The sequence below is a fragment of the Pongo abelii genome, chromosome 6 (assembly GCF_028885655.2).
Source record: "Pongo abelii isolate AG06213 chromosome 6, NHGRI_mPonAbe1-v2.0_pri, whole genome shotgun sequence".
NCBI lineage: Eukaryota > Metazoa > Chordata > Mammalia > Primates > Hominidae > Pongo > Pongo abelii.
In genome coordinates, this window is record NC_071991.2 from 118131241 (window position 1) to 118153796 (window position 22556).

At 40.0% G+C, this 22556-nt stretch overlaps 2 protein-coding genes across 4 annotated transcripts in view; one reads left to right on the forward strand and one right to left on the reverse strand.

The window, feature by feature from the left end:
- TSPAN12 (tetraspanin 12) overlaps positions 1 to 7941 on the reverse strand; it is a 68994-nt gene extending 61053 nt beyond the window's left edge. The window contains 2 exon segments of the mRNA NM_001134021.1: positions 6695 to 6830; positions 7806 to 7941. Of these exon segments, the coding sequence (NP_001127493.1) occupies positions 6695 to 6760 (66 nt within the window). The 5' untranslated portion in view covers positions 6761 to 6830; positions 7806 to 7941.
- LOC129060460 (putative uncharacterized protein encoded by LINC01549) overlaps positions 7038 to 22556 on the forward strand; it is an 85063-nt gene continuing 69544 nt past the window's right edge. For all 3 annotated transcript variants that reach the window (XR_008527207.1, XR_008527206.2, XR_008527208.1), the window contains exon 1: positions 7038 to 7205. The gene's annotated coding sequence lies outside the window, so the exon portion shown is untranslated. The remainder of the gene's footprint in view (positions 7206 to 22556) is intronic.

Consider the following 22556-nt stretch of genomic DNA (forward strand, 5'->3'; position numbering starts at 1 on the left):
TGTGTTTCATGTTGCCAGGCCTGCTCCCTTTCGCCTTTTTGTGAGTCTGTGCCTTCTCAGCTTCCCTCTACCAGGGGATGGGCAGAAGGAAAGAGAGCAAACAGGTAACACTATTTGCTAAAGCTGTGAAAGAATAGGCAATGTAAATGATGGCTGAAATACAGTCTGGAGATTACTGGTGGGTATCATTTCAGAATGAACATCAATTGATTAGAGCTGAATAAATCAATATCACCCTGGAGCTGTTCTGACTGACAGTTTTTCTAGACCACCATGTTTTCCTATAAGATAGGGTGACCATGCATTCTGATCTGACCACAAGAGACCCACTATAAGCCTCTGTTGTTTGGGCATAATTCTTAGCAGAAACATCCCCTTTTCTTCAGTCTCCACATTGTCCTGGTTGCCATGATAAAGTATATGATCAACCTATAGTTACTATAGGTAAAAGAAGAGTAAAATGCCTCATTCTACATGATAGTTTCTGTGCAGTCTAACTGCAGTAAACTCCACTTCCCCAACATCCCAGCTCAGGATTATTTCCTGAGTGGAGTCAATGAGGGAGGAGCCTATTGCTCAGTATGCAGCAGAATGTGCTGTGAACAATCTTCCATGTACTTCTCAAAAAACATTCCTTAAGAAGCATACAGCAGCTCAAGTCTTTGCTCAGCTAAGCCACAGTGTATATATAAAAAAGTAGATCAGCTTTGCTCTGAGACTAAAAGATTTTTTTTTGTTGTTTGTTTTTGAAATGGAGTCTCACTTTGTTGCCCAGACTGGAGTGCAGTAACGCGATCTTGGCTCACTGCAATCTCCCCCTCCCAGGTTCAAGCAATTCTCCTGCCTCAGTCCCCCTAGTAGCTAGGATTACAGCTGCATGCCACCACACCCAGCTTATTTTTGTATTTTTAGTAGAGACAGGGTTTCGCCATTTTGGTCAGGCTGGTCTCGAACTCCTGACCTCAGGTGATCCACCTGCTTGGGCCTCCCAAAGTGCTGGGATTACAGGCATGAGCCACCGCGTCTGGCTGACTAAAGGAATTTTTTATGGTTAAAATTTATTTTAAAAGACCACAAATATTTGTTGGAGGGCTTTCCACTATTCCTTAGGAAGAGTTCAAAAATACTTGAATACCATTCATAGCATAAAGTTGGGGACACCAATTTAAAATGTAGTATTTTAATATGATTCATAAATGTCCTTCCTGTGAATTCAAACTTCTACTTGCCAAGAATCTAACTCTTCAGATTCTGTGTGGATTAAACACCTAAGGTTCACTACGGATGGCCAGAGAAAAAGAAAGAGAACATTGAGCCTCCTGTCATTTCATCTGCCACGCATATATCTCAAAAGCATAAACAAAATTTCCTACTTTTTTAGACTTTCTAAGTTACTTTTCATATTTAATCAGGGTAGTTCTTCTCTGTTGCTATTATCTTTAGTAATGGTAAGTAAAAAACAATGGCTCTTATATAATGGTGAGATATGGGAGTTTATATTATACATTTAGAAAATTAGAAACAAACACATATTTGATGAATTTTAAATGTTCACCAATGTCAGAAATTTTCAAGGAGAACCATATTTATCTATATTTGTAATAATAGACAATTACCATCTAAGAAAGACAAATGACCAAAAAGCTACAGAAACTGTCTTTAAAATGGTAGAAAGCTCTCATTTCTTTAAATAATATGCCATTTAAATTTTACTAGTAATAAAAGCGTATAAATTTGAAGGAAAGGTAACCCACGTCCTTACTCCACCATGGAGAGAAGGTGAATCATGGTCTCAAAAGAACCCTCGGGCAGTTCACCTACCCACACCATCTCCTGTGTGCTCCTTCCCATCACAAACCCACAATACTCGCGACAAACCTAGAAGGCCCAATACTTCTGTGCCGACCCCAGCACAACAGTACTAGAATCTGGCTTCTTCATGATGTGGAAAAGACACTCAACAGATGGCAAATCAAGGTGACTGGATCCATACAATAAAGAGAATGCAGAGCGTGTGTGATCTTGAATATGCTACGGATTGTTTCTTCTAAGATACATTTATAGCTTACACTTAAAAACACATCTATGCCTTACATTTTTTAAAAAAATACTCAAGATACACTTTTTAACTTGAAAAAAAAAACTCTCAGTTTGATTTTTGACTCTCAGAACAGGAAAACAAAATTGAAAGGGTTCCCAATGTTTTTGTGATTAAGATTAATTTTTTTTCCCTAAAATCCTAGTGGGGTAGAAAAGGTAAGAAGGTACCAATATAGTAAAAATAGATTTAAAAAAACTAAGACTACTTAAAATGCCAGAGGAGAGTAAAAGCCTATAGCTTTTCACCTCATGGGTAATGGGGACAAGGTTGTCAATCTTGCAGACCCAGAGGGAGGAACAATCTCCCTCTCCACAGTCAGAATGTGAAGTCTGGTTTAAGAAGTGGGGTTCATATGCCACACTGGTTTGTTCTACTTGTAATTCCAATGAGAACTAAAAGCTAGTATTAAAGCCTTGCTCCTCAGGGTGTGACGCTCAGACCAGCAGCACTGGCATCACAGAGGAGCTTGTTAGAAATGTACTCTCAGGTAGAACTCACGACATACGAAATCCGAATCTGCATTTTAACAAGATCTCCAGGTGTGCATGCACTCTGAGGTTTTAGAAGCACTGTTCTAGAGAACTTGGAATGAGCAGGTGGACAGCTAATCCCTTCCTTCTGAGGATGTTTGCTTGACTTCTCTCATGCAAATAAATCCACCATTGTTCCCAGTAATTTAACTTCTACTACACTTGGATAAAAAACAAAACTGGACTTTCAATTCCTGTTCTGCTACTTACTAGCAAGTTATTGAACTACTCTAAGTACCAGTTTCTTTACCTAAAAAAAAGAGAGAGAGAGAGACTAAGAAAGAAAACTATTTTATGGGTCTATTATGAGAACTAGATGAGGGTAATGTTAACAATGGCCAGGAATGTCTCCAGCACAGGCTGAAAACGGCTTCTGACTTGGTAATGATAGGATCTGCAAACATTGCCTTAACACTGAAGAAGTAAAATCAGTTTCCCTAAAATTAGCCTATTATACATTTCATAGTATTCTAACAAAAATCCCAACAGATTTTTTTTTTTTTTTTAAATTTGAGACAGAGTCTCACTCTGTCGCCAGCCTGTAGTGCAGTGGGGCAATCTCGGCTAACTGCAAACTCTGCCTCCCAGGTTCAAGTGATTCTCCTACCTCAGCCTCCTGAGTAGCTGGAATTACAGGTGCATGCCACAACACCCAGCTAATTTGTGTATTTTTAGTAGAGACAGGGTTTCACCATGTTGGCCAGGATGGTCTCAATCTCTTGACCTCGTTAACCTCCTGCCTTGGCCTCCCAAAGTGCTTGGATTACAGGTGTTAGCCACTGCACCCAGCCCCAACAGACATTTTTAATTGGATAAAATAATCTTAAAGAACATTTTTAAAAACAAACCTTAACCAAGTCAAGAAATGCAGATATATATATATATATACACACACATATTTAGACATATATTTATATTTATTTTTATACATAATATATTCATATTTATACATATAAAATCCTGTAGAAAATTATATTACAGGCCATGCACGGTGGCTCACACCTGTAAACCCAGCACTTTGGGAGGCCGAGGTGGGTGGATCATGAGGTCAGGAGTCCGAGACTAGCCTGGCCAATATGATGAAACCCCATCTCTACTAAAAAATACAAAAATTAGCCGGGCATGGTGGTGCACACCTGTAGTCCCAGCTACTCAGGAGGCTGAGGCAGGAGAATCACCTGAACCCGGGAGGTGGAGGTTGCAGTGAGCTGAGATTGCACCACTGGACTGCAGCCTGGCGACAGAGTGAGACTCTGTCTCAAAAAAAAAAAAAAGAAAAGAAAATTATATTACAAAGAATATAGAAAAGTTTGTTTAACTATTATATAGAAACAGATAACATAAATGAAATTAACACTTAAAATATAGGGCAAACCTAAATGATAAATATGAAATAGTTAATGATGTATATGAAAAATATATATAAAATGATGCCCCTGCTCACTGGTAGTGGGGTAGGTACAAAATAAAGTAACAATGAGATAATACTTTAAATGTTTCAGATTGGCAAAGATTTAGAAATGCCATATTACCAACAAGATGGCAACAAATATTTTTGTACATATAATGGGGTAATTACTGCTTTTATTTCTAGGGAACAGATTCCCAGAACAAGACTGCTGGGTCAAAGGAATTGCAGTAGTGGTAGCAACATTAGCAGTATTAATCATAACAATAACAATTACTATGATTAGTACCATAATGATAGTAGCAATCCACCTCCTGGTAATCTGCTAGAACATCATCATTATTGTAGTAGTTATAGTAATAACTGCAATACTGCTATTGCATAGACAGCACTTATTATGTGCCACTGCTCTCAGCGCTGTATAAATGTTAACTCTAATCCTCCTCACAACATCTCTAAAAAATAGAGAACTATGATTCCTACTTTACAGGCTAGGAAACAGACACTAAATATGCCTGGCAAACATAATAAGAAGCATTAGCTATTTTGTATGTTAGTTAGATAGGTCAGCTACGTTTGTTTTTGTTGTTGTTATCACATACTTTTTTACATAGCAATTCCACTCCTATGACTCTAACCCAAATGAGAAACTAATTTAACAACAAAAAAATCAAGAATTTACACATATAGTATTGTGTATCTGTTGTGGACAGGTATGAGTAAATCTATCTTTGTATGAAACAAAATACAGAAAAATGTATACAAGATGCTTAACCTGGATTATTTTGTTGAAGCGTAGGTGATATTGGGAGAAGAGGAGGGCTGGAGAAAGAGGGAAGCAATCTAAATAAGCCAATAAATCAGAACACACTCACACACACACACCACACACAAACATAGAAAGTTAGAAGGTTTAAGTACAGGGTAACAACAAAGAAATAACATTTACATTCTCTGGGGACACAAAGAGCCCTGGAAGAGTTTCAGGAATAGGTGCTTTTATGCAAATTTCATTTCCAAGGGGAGTGATACTTTTGTTGAATGATTTGGTTATTTTTTTCCCACACAATATAAAGTATTAACAAATTTTTCAAAGCCTTATTTTTTATCAAACAACAACAACAACAATCTTAGTAATTCTAAGGTTCAAAACTCAGTAAGGGTCAAGTTAAAGACACTGTCTAGGGGCAAGAAAGCTGAGTTCTGTTCCTGGCACTCCACCATTGGACTATTTGATCTTTGGCAAGTCACTTAATCTGCACTTAATTTCCTCACTCACAAAGGAGGGAAGTTCAACCAGGCCATCTTTAAAGCTCCTTTTAGAAGTGGAATGTGATGATTCTATAATTAAAAAGCACGATGTAGAAAAGTGAAAAAAACTAGTAAACAGGAGTGATAATTATCATACATTTTAAAGAAATGGAGTTTAAAATCTTAATAACTTTTAATTATCCAGGTAATTTAATGATTCACTTAAAAATCGAGCTTTTAAGAAGTATAAACTACAATAAGATCAACTTGTGATTTTACATTTCCAAATGGTGAATTTAACTACTCAATGCTTTAATTTTGAGAAATTAATGCTTTAATGTTGAGAAAAGGAATGCTGCCATTTTAGATATTTTGAGATTACTCACTGAAGTAAGACTTAATTTGTCCTTTAAAATGGGGCCATCTATAAGGTGCAGTTCAACCAAAATGTCATCTTCTAGAGACCACATGTAATAGCCCTATGAAAAAAAGGCTGGGCAATGCCAGCCAGTCAGCATGGCAGCCAGTCAGCCACATAAATAAATTGCACAATAAAATTTGTAACAGAAAATTTTGAATAAAATTATTAATAGAACACAAAAAAATGGGAAGAACAATTTGCTTAAGAGTGGCAGCCTCCTGAAGCAACATTCACGGTTTAAATTGTTATATTTTCCTAAGTTTTATAAGTAATAATACGATTATTAATCATACTTTATGAAAATTTAAAGCATAAAAAGTCATTAACTCATAGGGCATAAAGATTTCCATGAGCTTGTTACATTTTATGTATTTTATTTCCCTAAATGGTTATGGGATTTTCCAAAAGCATACACACAATTCCTTAAACTTTGCCAACTTAGAGTTAGTTACATAAAAATCACCCTTCAGGCTGTATGGAATCCCCTAGACAAATCTACTCAGCCTTTTTATGATAGGTTATCTGGGTGTGAATTCCACACCCCCCCCCGGCCCCCGCCCACAAAAAATATATTAAGACTTGGCCCAACTAGATTTTACAGGTGACAGAGATGTAAAGAAACAATTTATGGCTTGCACAATTATCTAAAATTCCCGCAAACACGCGGTTCCCTAAGTAGTATGTCATAATTTTCTTATCTATGAGTAGAAGCATGTGCATTTATTTATATCCCTAGATTAACTTCAAGTCTAATTTTACTGCCAGTAGTATCCAGGGGTGGATTTCTTTGTTCTAATTACAAATGGAACTTGAGCTAGATCAAAGGCATTTTAAGAAGGTCAAATTTTACTTCTCTGAAAAATAGAGGGTGTTATCCCATGTAATTAATTAATGCTTAGCCATGCTCTTTGGCGCATTATCCGGTGGCTGCAGAAAACCAGAGCCAGCCGTCCCCACCTGTTGGTGCAGTGAAACTTACTTACCCAAAAGAGCAGATTGAGGGCGTAGAGCAGGCAGCGCAGACACTTCACGGAATCTTCTCTGGCCATCGTGAGCCCCGTAAGGGAGAAGCCCCATCCTTTCACCACATCCTACTCCCAAGGGCAAAACGGCAGCGATCTGCAGTGGGCGGGGGAGAGAGAACAGGGGACATCTCACCATCACGCTTCCCACCGCCTGCCCGTCCCTCCCCCACCAGCCCTCAGCAGGGTTCAGAGGGTCCCGAAGCCCAGCGCATTCGAGACATCGCCTCATCAAAAATCATTTGTTAAAGTCATAATGGTAACTAAACTCCCAAAAGTTCCAAACCGGCTTCAGATAACACCTGCTGGGAAAAGAAAAGAGCAACTATCCGGATGAATGAAGTCGCACAGTAAACTCGCGTTCTCAGGGGACACGCGGCGGAGCCCTGTGCATTCTGATGAGACGCTCTTGAAAACCTCCCTCACTCCACGCCCCTCCTCGGGGACAGCTCTGCTCGGAACTGTCCTGAAGGTGAGACACCACACTGCCCCCTACCCCGGACACGTCAGAGGCGCCACCGGCAAGCCCGAGAGCAGGAGCGCCCTTCTAGTTAGGACAGTTCCTGGGCACTCCAACTCCGCACCCCTCTACCCTGCCCCGCAGCTCGGGTGTGAATGCAAGGGACTGGGGCGGCGGGGCGGGGGGTGGGGGGTGCAGCGCGGAGTTGAGATTCCGCCTGGCTACTAGGGTTTCTCTGGGAGAACGTGAGAAATGATGTTTTCGGCCCCAGAATGATGGATTAGCCTGGGACAGTGGGCGGGGGGCGGGGGCGCCGGGGAATTAGGGCCGATGCAGCTGTGCAGATGCCCGGTTAGTCATTCAAACCCCGCTTCCCTCACCCCGGCCGCTCCCGCGACCCCTCGCTCAAAGCCGCCCGCGGAGCACAAAGCAAGCGCGGCCACCGACCCAGCCATCGCGTCCGCGCGCCCCCGGCAGGGCGCGAGGGGAAGCACCGGCGGCAGGGAGCCCCAGAGCCAGCCCTTAAGTAGTTTAGCACACAGCGCGGAGGGCAGCCTTCGGCGGGCTGGCGGGACAGCGAGCAGGAAAGGCGACAGACGCGCGGCCACTTACCGTCGGCGCTGGGCCCTGTGCCCCACGCCCGCCTGGGGACAGTCGGGGACGCACGGCTGGGGCTCATCGGGGCAGGGACCTTCTTCGCGGAGAGCCGGAGGGCTGCATTGGCTTCAGCTGGAGGCGCTTTTCTCTTCCTCTCCCCCCACCGCCGCCGTCGCCGCCTCCTGGGAAAAAGAAAAAAAAAAAAAAGTCCTGGGCAGCAGTTGCTGGAAAGTCTCTGCTAAGCCACCTCCCAGCGCCGCTGTCCCTCCCAAGTCCTCTCCGAGTCCGGACGAGGCAGCGGCGGCAGCCAGGGCCAGCTGCACAAACTCTCAGCGCATGCTCGAGCCGCTGGCTGCCGGGGTTGGGTCCTAGTGGGTGTTTCTTGTCCCTCTCACCCAGCGAGAGTCCCCAAATGGACGCTTCACCTCTGCAGGATAGGGTCCAGAAGATAATGCCTAGGAACTTGGGAGAAGTCCGTACAGTAAATCCCTTTAAAATGGTGGTGTCCAAGGAATGGAGGCTGGGTTATAAGCATAGAGAAGCAGGCTTTTATTATATGATAATATTTGTGTTTGAGAAGGAGGGTGAAGGGGTGGCCCAACCCAATTCCTGCGATGAGAAACTAGTTTTCACAACCTTTATGGAGCCACCTCCTGTGATTTGTTATTAACATGGTGCCCTATGATCCTTCTTATTGCTTTGTTGCCCTCCCTGATTTTTTTTTTTTTTTTTAAGTTTTTTGCTACTTTCATACTGCACTAATAGCATTTACGGAAACATCAGAGTAATCATGTCCAGTCTGACATGCAGAACAGGAGGAAAGAACATTTTTAACTCTTAGAAGTAACTCAAGCTTTCCAAAATTTCTCACGATAAGATTGTTTTGAGTTAACTGGGTGATTTATTTTGAAATGTGTACATAGTAGTGGATCTTTAGAAAATCTAATTTTTTTAAACTAGAAATTCACGAAGCATTACACAGCAGGAGACCATCCTTCCAAAAGAATCTTCCCTTTTAGAAGACAGAAGTTTCACACTACATAAAATGCCACTGGATCATATCCTCCACATAAAATGTGGATGTGTTATGCTATGCCTCACAATACTGCTCATTTCTAGGATTACTTTTGTGGGCACTGCATGGCAAATAAAACTTCACCAACAAATATGAATTACCTGGAATATGAGCAACATCTTTGACCTAATAACTGGAGTCCTTGGATTTCCTTGCAGAAAAAAAAAAAAATGGAATCCTATGTCCAGGACTGCCTGTCTAGAGTCAGTTGCTGCATGACTGGAGTGACAATAAGACGTGCAGTCTCATATGGAAAGAAGCAAAGTCAAGACCAAAGACAACATGGTTGTTCTGGGTTAGGCTAGGAAAATGATTGGTAAGCAAGTCACTAAGCAGTATGTAAGACAGCATCCCAAAAGAGTATAAAGAAGTATAGCCATGCACAAAAAAACACCAAGAAAAATGTCCAGATGACTCCAACTCTGATAATGAAGCAGCTTCTAGAATATTGGGGAAGAGCAAAGAAACCCACTTTTATCCTCTGCCAGCTTCTTCTCAAATTAGGGTGCATGCCTATTTTAAGCAAAGGACTGCTGAAACAACCAGCCATCCAAATGCTGTTGGTGCCACACATTCCCCGGAGAGGTATACACATCCCCGCATTGAAAGGAGTCCATGACTGCTATGAAAACTGAGAAAAAGAGTGCCAACAATACCCACGTGTCAAAGCAGAGATCCTCTTCTACTCCTAGAAGGTAGTTAAGTGCCCTTTCCTTAATTCATAAACCTTTAAGGGTCAACTGCCTTAAAGTAATAAAATACTAGAGGAAGTTACTTTAGAAGTATGCATGTCCTCTTCTTCCTGGTAAACGAGAAATGTAGATCCAAGAGAAATTAAAGTAGTTGCTCAATGTCACATCTGTAGTCCAACCTAGATTCCAAAGTAAAATCCAGAATAATGGCTCTAACTTAGTACACTAGTTTAGTGGTTCTCGAAATTGTTGTACATGAGAATCACTTGGAGAGCTTTGAAACAACCCTAATTCTCTGGCATGCCCGATACCACTTACATCGGAGTCTCTGCAGGTGAGGCCTAGACACACAGGTTTTTCCAAGCTCCGAGGGTAATTCTAGTTTGCAGCAAAGTTTGAAAACCACTGCAACTAGGGCTTTACAGCTGCCTAAAAACTAGCAAAAGGGTCTCTTTAGATTTCATTGGATCAAATCCCTCTCCTGTGAGTCGATAAATTGGGATTATTATCCCCATTTTACAAGTTAAGAAGAAAACAGAGCTGTAGTTACTGCTCTAATATTCCTGATAAATGGTCATCAGAGACAGTGAATCAACATTTCAGTAGAGGAGACCTCACCACATTTGAGACATTGCAGTAATGAGCAGTTTTTATTCTTAAACTTGACCATACCACCTTTTAACTTCTACCCTTCAACCTTAGTTCCGCCCTTGGAGTCCGTGGCATGAGCAAGCCTTCCTCCCATATGACAGCCCTTCAACTACTTGAAGGCCGCTGTTCTTTCCTCCCTCTCCAATTCTTCTCTTCCCCAGAATTATGGAAGCACAGTAAGACTTGACATCGCAGCTGTCATTCTGAGGGTTCTATATTTTTCTCTGTGAGATCTGTTTTTGTGTGTGTGAACAAAAAGAGGATAGAAATATCATAATATGCACATAAAAATTTGAATATATAATAACATATTAGGAAAATTGTATGGTCTATTTACTATCCATTAGTCAGGGACCCAATTCTGTGGCCAGGTGTGCGCCAATAAGTATCATTTCAGTGGTGGTACCTACTGTGCCTCATGCTGAAGATACTAAGACAAGTTCTTACCCTCCAAGAAAAGGCAAAACTATCCTTTCTTATTATATAATAATAATAACAATAATAATGACATCAAAAAATAATAAAATAAGCATTTATGAGGAATCACATACATGTCAGTCCCAGTGTCAGGAGTAAAACTCAGCTATACATTAAGAGAATACAAGTTCCTCACTCCATAAGGCACCTTGTTTGTTCATATCTTGTTCTATTCATTCTGCTCAAGTTGTGGAGAGAAAAAGGATAACACGGGAGTTTGGATGTATGAGTTGCCATTCTTTCTTAGTACAAGACCCTCACAAGTACTCCTAAGCCAGTTCTTTACAATTAATATGGGATAGACACCTAATGTGTTTTGAACAAATTATATGTGTCTGACATAATAGGTGCTTCTCACAATTTATCTTATTAATTCCTCATAACCATATGTTGAGATACTTGAAATCAATTCAGATAGCTGATTTTTGCCAGACCCACACAGGTAGTAAATAAAGAAGCTGAGATTCTAAGATCTGTCTGATTCTTTCCACTGTTAATCTGCATTACAATAAAATTTCAAATCTGGTTGGACAAGACATAAGAGGAAAATTTTTGAGCTTTTTAAAGTTAGTTTTTGAGAATATGAAGCTGAATTTCAAATATGTGTACTTAAACTATGACTGGTAAATCTACTTTTACCTCACTTCTAAAAGAGTATACAGACCTAATAAGACCTGAGAAAATCCTTTCATTACTGAATTAAGTAGACTGCTTTCTACTGTAAGCTTAGGGTTGCCAGATAAAATACAAGACACCTCATTAGATTTAAATTTCAGATAAACAACAGTTTTTTATTTTTTGGTATAGGCATGTCCCAAATGTTGCGTGGGACAAATATTGCATTGGACATACATATACTAAAAAATTATTCAATGTCTACCTGAAATTCAAATTTAATTGCAAACCCTACATTTGTATTAGTTGAATCTGGCCTCCCTATGCAAACTAGCAAATGCACTCAAGGAGCCACAAAAACAAATATGTTTCACATAACAATGAGTCCAGGAATAGCGATTCATCTGCCCAGTAGTGATATCAAGGAATCAGTTCTTTTTCCTCCTTACTCTGCTGACACACACAATGAGTCATCATACTATCCTCAGCTACCTCCTCTCATGGTCACAAGATGGCTGTGCAAATTCAGGCATCATTTTCAGTTACCATTACTTCCAAAGGAAAAAGGTATTTCCTCCTATGAGTTTTCTCTTAGGATCAAGCAAACCTCTCCCAGGAGTTCTGCAGCAGATTATCCCTTTGATTGATTGGCTGGAACCTGATCACATACTCATATATCTACCAATTATTCACAAGAACTATGGTTCTACCATAACTGGTTTGTTTTGTTTTGTTTTGTTTGAGACAGAGTCTCACTCTGTCACCCAGGCTTGAGTGTAGTGGGTCCATCTCGGCTCACTTAACCTCTGCCTCCTGAGTTCAAGTGATTCTCATGCCTTAGCCCCTCAAGAAGCTGGGACTACAGGTATGCACCACCACGTCCTGCTAATTTTGTCTTTGTAGAGACGGGGTTTCACCATGTTGCCCAGGCTGGTCTCAAACTCCTGTCCTAAGGTGATCCACCCACCTCAGCCTCCCAAAGTGCTGGGATAACAGGCGTGAGCCACCATGCCTGGCCAGGTTTTAAACCAATCAAGATGTATTACCTGTGCCTAGGACAGCCCTTCTCTAAAGCACAGGGCCAAAGAGAGGAGGGTAGACAACTGAACACGGTCAGATTTTTATTTGAACTGAGGGATAGAGAAAGGAAGGCATAGTACCATCCTCTCTCCTGTTCACTGCTAGGACAACCCAGCTCTCAGCCAACCATTTTGGGGCACTACTTAGCAAAGTTTCTTAGTTATTGAAAGAACCACTGAAGCAGGAACCTCATGGCAACAGCAAAGGACCCTGAGAAAACTCATATCACATCATTTCCATCCCATGCCATAAGCTTACTTTCAGCATCGTCATTTGCATTTACACACCACGTAATTCTTTAAAGAAGTGCCCAAATCAGTACCCTCCTATGAAATCCTAGAACACTTTTCTCTTAAACTTTATCGAAACCTGACCTTCATGCAAAGTTTAGAAATTTGGACTCACTTCACCCACAGATTTAATAAATATTTATTGAATTGTTACTACAAACAGAACTGTGCTAGGAGATACCAAGAGTTCTACCATAATTTTGACTCTCAAAAATTTATAACTTCATTAGCGTGCTGCCTCTTCAGAAAGCAAAATTTATAGAATATAAGAGATCTTTTGGCCAGACTTGGTGGCTCATGTCTGAAACCCCAGCTCTTTGGGAGGCTGGGCCAGGAGTTGGAGACCAGCCTGGGAAACATAGCAAGTCCCCTGTCTCTACAAAACATAAAGACAATTATCCAGATGCTGTGTGCTCACCTGTAGTCCCAGCTACTCAAGAGTCTGAGATGGGAGGAGCTCTTCAGCCCAGCAAGTCGAGGCTGCAGTGAGTTATTATTGCACCACTGCACTCCAGCCTTAGCAATAGAGCAAGACCCTCTCTCTCTCTCTCTCTCTCAAACATCAACAACAACAATAACAGAGAACTCTTTCTCTTAATTTTCAGTTATTTGAAACAAAATGTAAGGAAAAGGAAGGAATACACATCTATTTACAAACAGCTGCCAATTTCTACTTTTCTCAGAAAGATCCCTCAGGAATTATACTGTTATTCCACTACATCAGCTTTTTGTCATGCCCACAATACAACTGGGGAAAGATAATCCAATAGTTACCAAGAATATTAGATATTTGTCTTCGCCTGCTGCTGTTTTCATTCTCTTGGTGTGTTTTAAAACTTCCAGCTTACTCCAATGCTGTACTAAATGAAACACTTGTTTTTGACACTAGATAATATCTTTTGTTTTTAAAATTATTTCCAGCTGGCTAATTCGAACTCACAAGTGTCCTCATCCTACCATGTGTAAAACAACCATTTTATTATTATTTATGTGTACGTATACTAGCAATAACCATGTATGGAAAACTGGAGATGTTGTAAATTCTCATTTCAAATTTCATGGTTTGAATGTAGAAATGATTGACTGATGAAAAAGAAAAAAAGTTAGTGTCCTTGGTTTCTTCTAGAAGAATCCATTTCTTCTCAATGCATTTGTTTTCACTGCAAAGAATTATTATTTCTAGCAATTGCCATTATGTTCTATTAACTTTGTATGGTCAGTTTTCTTTTGTAGAAAGCGATGTTAACTGATTGATTACTAATCACAGCAATAAAGGAAGATATATCATGTCAGCAACATAAGACACCCATAAATAAAACGCATACGGTTAGTTTTATTGACTATACATATTTCTATAATTTTAATCTATTTCTTGGCTTTATCAGCAATATTATTCCCTATAACTGACTAGAGAAAATACTTGGGATATAGTATGTTTGATTTAAGAAACATACATATTTTTCCAAAATGACTGCTAGAAATTAAATTATACATTTTGTTGTGAGTTTTATATTGATGGTGTTTTATGAGTCACTGGTTCATAGAGAAGAGTCTTTCCTATTCTGCCAAAATGGAGATGAGCTGGTTCTCACTTTGGCTTAAAAAATGGCAGCAGCCAGCTTGGGCTGCAAGGCTGACCATATGTTGACTTAATTAACTAGGTCTCAACAGCTCTTCTTCAGGTGAGACATAAAAACTGAGAATATAGCTACCAAAATCATGTTACTCAAGTCGGCTCTCTTTCTTGATCTTTTCTTCCTTTTATTGTCACCAGCTTGCACATGTGCAAATGACATCATAAATCATTTCCCCTTTTTCCTTTTCTCCACAACTTTCCTTCTATTCAGACCAGTGTTCCCAACTATCCCATGAATTTATCACATTTGCTAGACATCCAAGTTTTTACAAACGTGCCTTATTCAGTTATGGGAACAGGCATGGATGGCCAGAACCTAAAAACTAGACCAATCAATTAGGGTGTGACTGGAATTTGAGTGAAGACCCATCAAAAGGCAATGTAAATCCAGGCAGTCAAGCAGAACCAAGTATGAAGGGAATGTGTTGGCAAGCACTAGGTGGAAATTATGGCAGGAAGACAGATGGCAATGTCACAGAATCCCAGCAAATGGTAACAGAACTCAGTGGCACAGGAATCGGGCAGCAAAAAACATGAAAAGTGTCACTCAAGTAAGGAAAGACCCCGGTCCATTTCAAGACGAATTAGCCAGTCTCTGCCAACACTCAGTTGGTGAAGTTGATCCAGGGAGGTGAACTTAGGTCCCTAGAAAAGCAAGATTCAAAAGCAAAAAACACCATCCCAGAGAAACTTCTCTAGACCCTAGTTTTAAGAGTGGTAATGTTAAGATTTTAAAAGTTAGAGGTTTCCAGATTAAGGAAGATCTTAAAGGCTGGCCTGAGGAGTTTGCAGTTTATTCAGAGGCAATGACAATCCTGAAACATGTTGATATGAGCAGAAGAATGACATAAACAACAGCAGAAGTTTGAAGTCAGACCTGGATTTAAATGCTGGCTTTACCAAATGTTAGTAATGGGATTATGAGCAAATGATCTCATGTCCACAAGCCTCAGTTTCCTTATCTGTATACCTACCACCTAAAGTGGTCATGAGTAATATGTAATTATGAGCCTAAATTTAGCTGGGGTCACACTGCCCTTTAAGGTTTAAATAGAATAGGCCAGCCTCTTTCCCACAAGCAGTGGGTGAAAATGTTTTCCCCTTGCAATCCCTCTGGGGATTCTAGAGATGGGGAAAGAAGGAGGAAACACTTTTTCTCCAGTTCTGAATCCATTTATGGATCATCTTTCCAACTCATACGTGCTGTTCTTTTCTCTAAAGGGTGAACAGTCTTCAAGAAAAGATTTCTTCCCTGTCCACAAGCCTATGTTCATAGCTGCCTTTGAGCGAAGTCACAAAGAATCTGAAAGTATTGCTGTAGCAGCACCACATACAACTCAAAACCAAATATCAGAAATTCTCTAGTCCTACTTATTTCTTCCTTGTAGTCTTTCCCTGCAGTTCCCACGTTGATTGGCTGCCTCTTCTCTGATCTCACTCACTGTTTACACCCCAATTCTAAATTCCTGGTAACTTCTCAGGCAGACAACATAGCTATCTTTTTTGTTTTACTGTCTTCTTTCAGTCTAGGCCTCAGGGATCTCATCTTTCACGTAATTCTCTCCCTGCAAGAAATTCTGGTGCTTTTTACTTAAAATAACAACAAAAGAAAGAAAGAAAGAAAGAAAGAAAAAGCCACTGTTATAGTGCTTACTATATGCCAGAAAGTATTCTAAGAGCTACACATATATTAATAATTTAATCCTCGAAAACGCCCATATTATATATGAGAAAAACAAAACAGATCATGCAGTTAGTAAAGGTCAAGCCAAAATTCAGTGTGGGGTGCTGTGGCTCCGGAGTCTTGTGATAGCTGATAGCACCAAACAAGTGCCTAGAAATAAATGGCTGTGCGATTATTAGGAAGATTATTCTGATAACCATATGTAGGGTAAACTGGAGACAGGGATAACAATAGTGAGACAATTATTTGGCAGTATTTAACAAAGAAGATTCTGTGGAGCACTAAACTTTTGAGCATTCTATAGGCAAATGCATTTAGGAAATGCTAACTATTATATTTGCCCCCTAGAACTTTTGCAAACTCTAGCATAGCAGAGATTCTGAGAGCTCCTATAAGAAAGCAATTTCTTTCTCTTTGTATAACCCAGCACTTCCTAAATACATTTGATCAAGTAATCTCTGTGTATCTCCGTGTGTGTTTGTGCCTGTGTGTGAGAGACAGAAAAAAAGACAGAGAGAGAAGTTCTTACTAATAGTGAATAGGCTTAATACTCAATTGCACATATTTTGAGAAATATCAGTCTACAAAGAAATACAGAGCTATTTCAAAGGTCTTAGTAGCTAAATAGATGTGAGGCACAAAGATATAGAAATACAGGGGAAATATAAGTGATATATAGTTTGAATGTATGTTTCTGTTAAGTCTCATGTTGAACCGTAATCCCCAGTGTTGGAGGTGGGCTCTGGTAGGAGGTGTTTGGATCATGGGGACGGATCCCTCAAGAATGGCTTGGGCCATCCCCTTGGCGATAAGGGAGCCCTTGCTCTGAGTTCACACAAGATCTGGTCATTTTAAAGTATGTGGTGCCACCCCACCTCCTTGCTCCTGCTTTCACCATGTGAGATGCCTAGTACTCCTTCGGCTTCTGTCATGATTGTAAGCTTCCTGAGGCCTCTCCAGAAACAGATGCTGGTGTTTTGCTTCCTGTATAGCCTGCAGAACTGAGAGCAAATTATACCTCTTTTCTTATAAATTACGCAGTCTCAGATATTTATTTATAGCAAGGCAAGAACGGCCTAATACAATAAGGAACTTAAATTTGACCACAAGCATTAAAGTACCTCCTCATGTCTACCGTGCCCTACCCCAAGGTCCAGTTCATTCGCTTGGAGGATCCAATGATCACTATCAAAGCCTGTATAATATACATCTATTTTAAGCCACTGTCCTCACTTCCACACTCCATTACAAACTTGAAGAAAACAGACACTCCACAACACCGAAGCACTTTTGCAACCAGTTCTTCATGCTTGAATATTTTTCAAATCCTTGTTTCCCTGCCTCTATCATTGTTATTTGTTTCTTTTTCATCTTCATTTGATCTTTGGATTTGACACTAGGCCATTTCCTTAACAACAAGCTTTATTTCTGTCTTTAGTCACAGTATTTATTAACTCCTCCAAGCCATCATAAGTGACCATCTTTCCTAGTCTGGGCCAGCCCCAGAACTGAACCCTCCAAGCCCAGCCGTTCCCAGCACTAGTAGTGGTGTCCTTCCAGACTTACCCTAGAAGCTCATGTGACACAGTCATAGAGCAAAACTGCATACTCAGGAAATTATACTATATTTTTAAGCATATAATAGGTTATAGAAAGAGATTTAACTGAGAGAGAAATATACATAGCAAATATTACAGATACTTTGGCAAGGCTAAAGATCTCATAAGAAGCTCATAAGAAGCCTTGTCATCACTGGGCTTAAAAGTAGTTTCACAAATGTCAGAAGGTGTAAAGACAAGATTTGGGAGGGCAGGAGAATTCCTGAGACTGTCAGTGCTTAAATTGCTGCATTTCCCCAACATATTCCTTCTTTAAAAAGCAACCTCCTTTGGTACATATCCAGTGGCTTGGATACCTAACACAAACTAGAAGTAATTAAAAAACAAAACAAGGCATATTTTTTTTTCTTCTCAGGACCATATTCTCTGACATCATGCCAATGACATCTTATCACCTTTCTCTTCCTCTTTCAGACTCATCCAGTCCCTAAGTGTGGTACAGTGTGAATACTGGGTCCTAGTCACCCTTGCCCAGTCACCTTTGCCCCAGTCACCCTTGCCCAGTGTGTGAGATTGACCAAGGGATTCATGCTAAGAGAGGCAAGCCAAGAGGACCTCAGGCTATTGCCTCCCTGACACATCTCAGCTCCTAGAGTATGAGTATCATTAAGAGAAGTTTACCATTGTCCTCATCTGCATCTCCAGAGCTCTGTCTCAGCAATTTTTCCTGGGGGTAGAAGTAAGACATAAAACAGATAGCTTCTAATCTCTTTCCAGAGGAACTGATTTTATTTGCAACAAAGCATGGACAAGTGTAGGAAAACAGCCAGTTGCATGGAAAGAGTGACACCATCTTGAATTAAACAACCATGATGACAGATATTTGACTCCTGTATACCAACGTATTCTACAGCAAAATGTTTAAACGATGTTTGTAGCATAGATAACCCCTCATAGAGATGCTTTCTAATTTCCCCAGTGGTCACAAATTTCAGCAAGAAAGTCTGAAGTGTGACCCCTGCACATGCCTTTTCCCTAAAAGCTTGCTATATAAAGGATACTTTCTAGGCAGGGCGCGGTGGCTCACTCCTGTAATCCCAGCACTTTGGGAGGCCGAGGCCAGAGGATCATTTTGAGGTTGGGAGTTCGAGAACAGCCTGGCCAACATGGTGAAACCCCGTCTCTACTAAAAATACAAAAATTAGCCAGGCGTGATGGCAGGTGCCTGTAATCCCAGCTACTCAGGAGGCTGAGGCAGGAGAATCGCTTGAACCCAGGAGGTGGAGGTTGCAGTGAGCCGAGATCATGCCACTGTACTCCAGCTTGGGTGACAGAGCGAAACTCCATGTCAAACAAAAACAAAAACAAAAAACAACCAACTTTCTAGAGGGCTGGACACAGGATCAATCTTCTTGAAGCTGGCCGAGAATTTCTTTGGTTCATAAGTCCCTATTAAATATTTCTTGCTGAGAAACTGGATTTGTCAGCCTTTCTTCAGCTTTCCAACTTCCTTGGCCTTTCTGGGTAGGTTTGCATATACCTGCTTACCAGGAAACAGGAAGTTAGAGCCTAAGGCTGCTCTCAAAAACAGTGATGGTTGTGATAAAAGGCACTCATAAATCTAATGAAGGTACAGCCTAAACCATATGGTCTAGGCTGTACCTTCATTAGATCCATGAATGAAGAGAGAATCGGGGTTTTAGACAGCTGGGCAGAGTCATTCTGCAGTCAGAACAAATATCAAACACTGACTTCAGAAACTATTCCTTTGAAGAAGCTACATTTTGATTGGATTAATTTGTAGAGGAATATATGTCAGAGGCATTGTTAAAAATGATACAACAGTCAGCCGGCAACTTTCATTTATTTTTTATTCATTCACAGGCATGATCATAGTGCACTTCATAGGCCTTGAAATCCTGGCCTCCTCAGTAGCTGAAACTACAGGTGCATGCCACAGCACCAAGTTAGTTAGTAGAGTTTAACAGCTGACTGTAGTCAGGAAAAGAATAGAAGAGCCTCCTATTAGGACCATTGTCATCCCAGGGTGACTGTGAAAAAAAACAATGTTGTGCTTCCCTACAGAGCAACCTCAGAGGCTTCACAGTATAGGAGAAAATAGATTTCACAAAAATAATGTGGCCAGTTACTAAAACTAATAATAATAATAATAATAAGCTCCAAAGGGGAAAAGAGGACCAATATCCAGAGTTGCTAAAATATATTATCTAAAATGTGCAGTTTCCAATAAAAAGTTTTGAGGCCTGACAAAAAATAAGAAAGTATGACTCATAAAAGACCTAAAACAGACAACAGAAACTGCCTGTGACAGTGACCTGCTGTTAGATCGAACAGAAAAACATTTCAAAGTAGCCCTCATCAATATGTTCAGAGGTCAAAAGAAAGCATGAGTAAAGAAGTCAAGGAATGTGTGATGGCAATGTCATATCAAATAAAAAAATCTCTATACAGAGATTTAAACATTACAAAACAGAACAAAATCCTGGAATAAAAAAGTACAAGAAGTTAAATTGAAAAATTCACTGGACGGACTCAACAGTAGATTTGAATTGGCAAAAGAATTAGCAAACTTGAAGGCAGATCAGTTGAGATTATATAGCCGAAGAGCAGAGGGGAGAAAAGAATGAAGAAAAACTAACAGCACCTCAGAAAAATATTGGAACACCATTAAGTGCACTAACATACACAACCAAAGTGCCCTATCATACACATAACGAAAGTGCCAGGAGGACAGGAGAGAGAGAAAAAAGATGAAAAAATGTTAGAAATAATGATGACTGCAAACTTCCCATATTTATTAGAAAATAATAAAATACATGTCCAGAAAGTTCTAGTGCATTTCCAGAAAGCACATTGCATAAGTGCAAAGATACTCACAAACAGACACAGCATAGAAAAATCCTAAAAGTCTAAACATGAAGGAAATCTTGAAAGCCAAAAGAGGAAAATGGCATGTTTTTTACAAGGAAACCCCAATAGGCTTAACAACTGACTTCTCCGAAGAAACAAGAGAGGCCAGAAGACAGTGGGATAATATATTCAAAGGGCTCAAAGTAAAAAATAGTGAACCAAAAATTATATATCCAGTAACACTATCTTTCAAAAATGAAGGCGAAGTAGAGTTCCCAGACAAACAAAATTGAAAGAATTTGTTGCTAGCAGACCCTCCTTATAAGAAATACAAAAGGAAATTCTTCAGGCTGAAGATGATAACAGAAAGTAATTCAAATTCACACAAAGAGCACCAATAAACGTAATATTGCATGATTATAAATGACAATTTCAATACATATTTTTCTCTTTTCTTCTCTCAGTTGATTTAAAAGCAACTGCATAAAATTATATCTATATACTGAGAGAGAGCAAGAGAGAAAATTGTTAGGCTTATAACATATAAAAACATAATGCATGTAAAATATATTTGCCAATAACAGTACAAAAGAAGTGAATGGGAGCAAAGTTGTAATGGGCTAAGAAATGACTACAGAGGATAAAGTAATAACTAGAAAGAAAAAGAGAGAGAAAGAAAAGAAGAGGGAAGGAAGGGAGGGAGGGAGGGAGGGAGGGAAAGGGAAATGGAAGAGATGGGAAGGGAAGGGAAGAAATAAAGGAAAAACATTGCCCATGCCTGCTTCATCAAAGTTAATAATGCCAGCCCTTATCTTTCTTAGCAGACACTTGTTAAGTTCCTGATGCCCCTCTTCTGCATGCTGAACCCCTGAAACAACCCTGATGCTGTGGACAGTATAACAGGAAGGACAAGCCCACTTGCTGCCAGGCCTTCCTAGAATCTCTTTGTCTCCCAGTTATGGCTTGCCCTATTTGCCCTACACTATCAGCCAAACACTAATTATGGGCTCCTGCCTCTACTTTCGCTGCCTAACACTGCAGTTTAGAATCCTATTTGGAATCAAAAATCTTTCCCAAATTCCATCTGCTCGGCTAAGCCTCATTACTATTCTTAATATTTCCCTCTAGAGGGTAGACCTTGCTCCCTATAATTTAGTTGTCTTCTTACTTTGCAGGGACCTGTTGAGAAGGGACCTTTAAACCACTATAGTGTTACCACTTGCTTAGTGACAATTTTTGAATGTTGTCTACCACCTGCCCCCACAACTATGACTGACCACCCTTCAACACACACACACACACACACTCACACTCACACTCAGTGTCGAATCTCCATGGATACTAAAACCTGCAAGAAGCAAGCCAGGGTCTGCTTTGACCTTTCTGACATGTCCCTCAAGCCCTAGAGCTGGGGTATTTTCCCAGCCCCTGCCTACATGAACCTGTGGAGATTAGCATGGTTTTGTGACTTTGTTTTTGTTTTGCCTAAATGTGCCTGAATTTTAACAGTGAATACATTAAACTGTTTTCTCAGTATTAATCTCAGAGCTGATGAATGTGAGTGGCTTATCAGCTTCTCTAGTAAGTAAATTTATAATATAATTTTCTGTATCCTCACTCTCAAGATTTTGCTGATTTATTATTTTTGCTGATCATAGGTGTGCTTGCTGCAAGCTACATAGCTCTCCCCTTCCCTATCTCCTGCTCTCTTTCTTGCCAAAAGCAAAGGAAAAGATTTTGTAATCTATGTTGGGCAGAAAATCAGGAGAACCAAGATGATAGAATAGAACTCAAAGTCGGAAGAAATACACTCTAATGAGAGTCTTGAAAAATTAATGAGCTTTAGTGTAAGGATTCTGTGATGTCTGTTTTTGCATAAGGGTTTAAAGTAAAAATATTGTGTGGGTGTGTGTTTAGTCATCTATGTTTTGTGTACTTAAGGTTCTAAGATAAGTGGCTCCTGGTCATTAAAGAATTATTGAGCTAACTTTTTGAAAAAAGACTGAGAAAATATTTCAAGGAAGTTTTACTTTTAGCAGATCATTTTATTTCCAAGTCTAATTTTGTATCTGAGCTACTTCAAGTCTACAGTCAGCGAAATGACCAGTAAACTGGGAAGAAAACTAAGGTTCTAAT